This window comes from Cajanus cajan, chromosome 6 (genome assembly GCF_000230855.2).
Source record: "Cajanus cajan strain Asha chromosome 6, NIPB_CcT2T_4, whole genome shotgun sequence".
Classification (NCBI taxonomy): domain Eukaryota; kingdom Viridiplantae; phylum Streptophyta; class Magnoliopsida; order Fabales; family Fabaceae; genus Cajanus; species Cajanus cajan.
In genome coordinates this window covers 37414025-37419019 of record NC_138522.1, presented here as the reverse complement: position 1 = coordinate 37419019, position 4995 = coordinate 37414025, and the positions used below count along the sequence as shown (strand labels likewise).

The following is a 4995-nucleotide window of genomic DNA, read 5'->3' as shown; positions in this document are numbered from 1 at the left end:
GGTTGCTGAGAAGAGAAGGCTGAATTTTATTCCTTGTTATTCTTTGACTAAAAAGACTATAGCAGAATTTTCGTTTCATATACTGGAGCCCCACAGAAAAACTTTTTTTATACAACACTATCCACAATGTGCTAGCACTAAAGTTTTGGATTTTATTTTTTAAGAGGTCAATGGTATAAAATAGGGTTAATGGGGGAAACTCAGCGAGAATATAAATAAAGAAAAAATAACAAACCATTTAGATAATTAAATGCTAATATCATTCGATTCTGTAGGGTGGACGGAAAAAATAAAAAAGAAAAAATATAGATAATGCTTTCTTTTTTCTTAATCACACTGATAAAATTACGGTATCTAATGATGCACATCACATAAATCAGTGGAATGCACTTAAAAGCTTTTTATTGAGATGAACAAACCATTTACATAAATGAAATTAGTAGATAAGTAGATTGGACGTATAATGTTTACTATCAAATTGACATTTAAAAGGGAAAAGATGACTTTTCTTTGCTTCCTGGTTGCGAGTTAAAACTTATCTCAACGACCTCTAAAATTTTTAAATCAAGAATTGGCAAGTTTCTGTTTCTTTCGCTTGACGCAGTAAAACTAAAAATAGAAAATATGACTTTGACGTTGTTAAAATACAGGGAGAATGACGTATAACGTCGGCGTGTTTATAAAACAAAATGTGTGAAGAGAGTGTATTGAATTGAAATTTAAAAGATTATTTTGACATAATAAAATCTTGTGGATTTTAATTACCGAATTGATAGTGTAATAATTTATTTACAATCAGTCTTTTTCTCATCTAGATTTACTATCACAAAAACGATTCATCATGCTCGTTAGACACGAGAGTAAAAAAAATTATATGTGATAAAGTAATATATTGTAATAAGATGAGATAGAGAGAAATGAAAAATGTCAATTAAGTGTGTACAATATATAAATGTCTATGTGTCATTATACTCTTACAACTAAGTACCCATTAATTATTGACTAAATCCCATCAACCAAAATGTCCAACTTTATTAGCACTTTTACCTTTCTCATCATTCACCTGAAAACAAGTTATTGCGTCATAGAAAAAATAATTTGACCTCAAACTCTGGAACTAGTTTTTTTTTTTTTTTTTTTTAGCATACTTGGGGTGTAACTATACCCCTCACGCTAATAAGAAATTCGAACAATCATTATCTAACAACCTAAGCAAACATTCCTTCTTCCATATCCATTGATCAATGTCAAGATCAACTGATCTACCTGAAGGAGTTTACTCTTTTATAATAACGAAGCTCATGCATACAAAGTCAAAAAGATAGGAGCTACATTGTGAGCATGATGGAAATGGCATCATCAAAATGAAATATATTACCAACAAAGTCAATAGTGCTCACTGCTCTTATAGTCTAATTAGAAAGATGACTATGTGCCTGTTTGTTTTAAAGTTAGAAAATCAACGGTCGCATTTGCCAATAAAAAACATACGTTCCGATATAAATTTGTAGTTTAGATTAATGACATGAACGATTCAAAATTAATTCTACCGAACCTTGAACCAAAAGGACACTGAATAACAATCTCCTCTCTAGACCATAAACAACGGAGGTGTGCTTCCACAATGGGAAATGATTGTAGTTGTTCCATAAACTGTTATGAAGACTACAAATGTTTTAGTCATTCAGAAATAGTTGTGAGAAATGTGTTTAAATTGTTCACATGTATATTACTTTTCGTACTCTATTTTTTCAGTCATCCTTGAAAATTTGTGGAACAATCATTTCCACATTATATCATAGCACTTCGTTGGCTATTGCAGAATTTGTTTCTAGGCTTTATATTTTCTTAGATGCAACAGGATGCTAATATAGTAATATTTGCATGAACTGTGTTTTCTTTTCTTTACGATAGTAGATTACAACAATACTTTTCTTCAAGATTTGGTAACCACATGTTACAACTTACAAGGTTGATGTCATCTTTCCGACATCTACAGACAAGTACACAGGTAAACATAACCCACCGCTCGGGGGAAAAAAAAAAGGAGGGGAGAAATAATATACTTCTGAGAGTCAGAGAAGACTACTTTATTCTGAAAAAAAAAAAAAAATTGAAACTTCCTATTTGCGGACAGAAATGAAGACATTCCATTAAAATGAACTAATGCCCTTGTATGTCTTCATGGCTGTTTTCCTCCAAAAGGGGTGTCTGTTTTCCCTTTGATTCCAAGCTTCTCACTCCGACATCTTCGATATCTTTGGCTTTTCCCCATAATACAGAATAAAACCCAACAACAATCACAATTGCACCAATTAGACTGCATTAAAATATAACAATGAGTTCATGTTGGATGAAATAAACTCAATAGTACAATCAAATACAAGCTACACAACCCACCTTCCAAGATAGAATGCATCCCCAAGGAAGAGAAAACCTAAAACCACTGATATGACAATTCCTAAGGGCTTGAACATGGAAATAAAAACAGGTCCTGTCTGGTGCAAGCACCAAGTAATAACACCAACTTGAAATGCAGAGCCAAAGACTCCCTGTAAATGTTTATAGATGAAGTTTCAGAGTTCTAGGTTAAGATAATGCAGTAGTTACTATTGGTACTTTAATTTATTTGATTTACGTTTTGATTACCGAGTATAAAACTGCAAGCAACCTTAACTTAGGTTCCAAGCTCCAGGCACTGATGTCTCTTTCCACAACCAAACAGGTAACACCAGATTGAATGCCCACAAAGAAACAATAAAAGAATACAACAATCAATTCTGCTGGATATTTCTTAAGAATATAAGCCTGAAAATATAACCAATTATAATTAACCAATATTATAGAGTATTTGGACCATGCAAGTAGAAATCACAGGATTTAGGGAGTTCTATCACTACTATAATAATTTCACCTGTACAATAATATATGCTGAAGCCATTATACAATCAGCTGCAAGCAATACTCCTGCGAGTATCCAATTAGAATCTTCTGAGAGAAGTGGCAGCTGAGATGAGTTTACAGATGATACTCCCATCAAAAGTGCAGGGCCTTTGTACAAAGTCACAATAAATGCACCAGCAATTGATACTATTGTTCCCAACAATTTAGCTTGGCTGCTAAATTTTCTCCAATCTAATTGTTCCATTCTGAAACCAGAAAGTGGGTTAAGTTTAGTTAGATCTATATCAGTGAACGACTGATAGAGAGAACAGTGCCATCTTTTTCCCTATAATGAAGTAATGTTTGCAATTGATGAGCCTTTTATATGAAATACATAAAACCAACTATACAAAAGCTTTAAAAATCCAGAAGGGTGACTTCTATTTTAAAAGAATTTCCAATTCATCATGTGATCTAGATATATATATTTATATAAGTACAAATCACAATGTTATCGTGTTGGCATCAGAAGTTCAAACTCCAAAATGGAATATTTTTCATTTTCAAGACAACACAATCTATAGCATCTAGGATACCCAAGAGTTAGATCATCTAGAAGGTTCCATAAGCCCAATCTTCCTCTTTATTCATCACTAGTAATAGGATGATGGCCACCACTCACCAGCCTGAGTGCTCGATAGGACAAGTTCAGGTCAGCTGGAACAATTCATCCGAAGGGAACAGAATTTCTCAAAATACAAACTAGAATCAATAATTTGATCCAAACTCTATGGTTCCATGCAGTTCACCTACGCTCAACAATAACATGAAAATGAAATGTAATCTTCACATTGCATTTACATGTGCCAAGCAAGGCACTACATTGAACTTAACAAATAAGTTTGTTCAGATATAAGTTTAGAAAAGTTTTTTAGAGTTCTACTGAAAACAAAAAGCTATTTCTAATAGAGAAATTCTCAAAAGTTCTTTTAAACTTGTATCTAAACACGTCGAATGCCCCATAGATGAAATGCATCTTGCTAGTGCTAACTACTAAAAAGCTATTTGGATAGCTTCTCAATAAGAACAAAGACTCTCAAAATTTCTTCTAAACTTGTATACAATTACAAGGTAGAGTAAATTGTGAGCATACTTAACGAAGGAAGGGCATTGGCATTGGCAAGTGGGAAGAAAGGAGGAAATGAGATGAACCTAAAAAGAACAGCAAGTAGGAAAGTAAAACCAGGAACGAGGTTGAGCATGGATGTGCTGAGTGTAGCAGAGCCGTAGTAAATCCCAGCGTAGCCAAAAGCCTGCGCCAAATAACTGAAAACAGAAAACATTTCATTTTACGATGCATAATATGAAACGTAGATACGAAGGTAGAATTTTTGAACTTGCCCGAGTAGTGCGAGTAAGAAGAATCGAGAAAGGGTGGAAAAGGTGATTGGAGGACGTTGGAATCTGTGTACGAGGAAGGAAGTGGGAAGAAGAAGGAGGGAAGCGATTGAGTTGGAATAGAAGATGAAGATGAAATTGGTCATTCCTTGTGCCATGGCTTTCTTGCTCAATATGATTAACCCAACCTGAGCAATTTCCGCCATAATCATTCCAATAAACGGAAGAGTCAACTTCCCCATCTTCACACTAGCACGATTCAGCACTGTTCCAGTTTAAGGTGGAAAACTCGAAACCCAACTCAACCTTGAGATGAAAAGTATTCAACGGAAGAGTCAACTTTCATTCTCTGTTTCTTCCTCTTTTGTTTGGACTTGGAAGTTTTTTTTCTGCACCGTTGGATTGCAACTTGCAAGGTGGGTGCACAAGATCAGATTGTCATTTAACTCCTTATTTTTAATTATTTATAGAAGTAATCACTTATACACTGCCAGTGTGAAGATTTTTTACATTAGTAGTCAATCAGAGTCGGTAATAATACTTTTTTATCTACTTATTTAATTAAATTAAAATAAAAAAATACTATTAACGACTCTGATTGACTGTCAATATAAATTTTTTTATATTAATAATGTATAGATAATTAACTCTTATTTATATACCTTCTAGTTAGATTTCTTTTTATAAAAAAAATATACATATGTACAAATGAGA

The 4995-nt window shown here is 33.4% G+C and overlaps 1 protein-coding gene across 1 annotated transcript; it reads right to left on the bottom strand.

Annotated features, from left to right (window-relative positions):
* Window positions 1-1879: 1879 nt before the first annotated feature.
* LOC109788193 (WAT1-related protein At5g40240) lies at window positions 1880-4630 on the bottom strand. Its single transcript, XM_020346864.3, has 6 exons — window positions 4285-4630; window positions 4096-4209; window positions 2915-3149; window positions 2650-2808; window positions 2401-2552; window positions 1880-2320 (listed from the first exon to the last, which is right to left on the bottom strand). The coding sequence occupies exons 1-6, from the start codon at window positions 4521-4523 to the stop codon at window positions 2164-2166; spliced, it is 1056 nt and encodes a 351-aa protein (XP_020202453.1). The 5' UTR covers window positions 4524-4630; the 3' UTR covers window positions 1880-2163.
* Window positions 4631-4995: the final 365 nt, after the last annotated feature.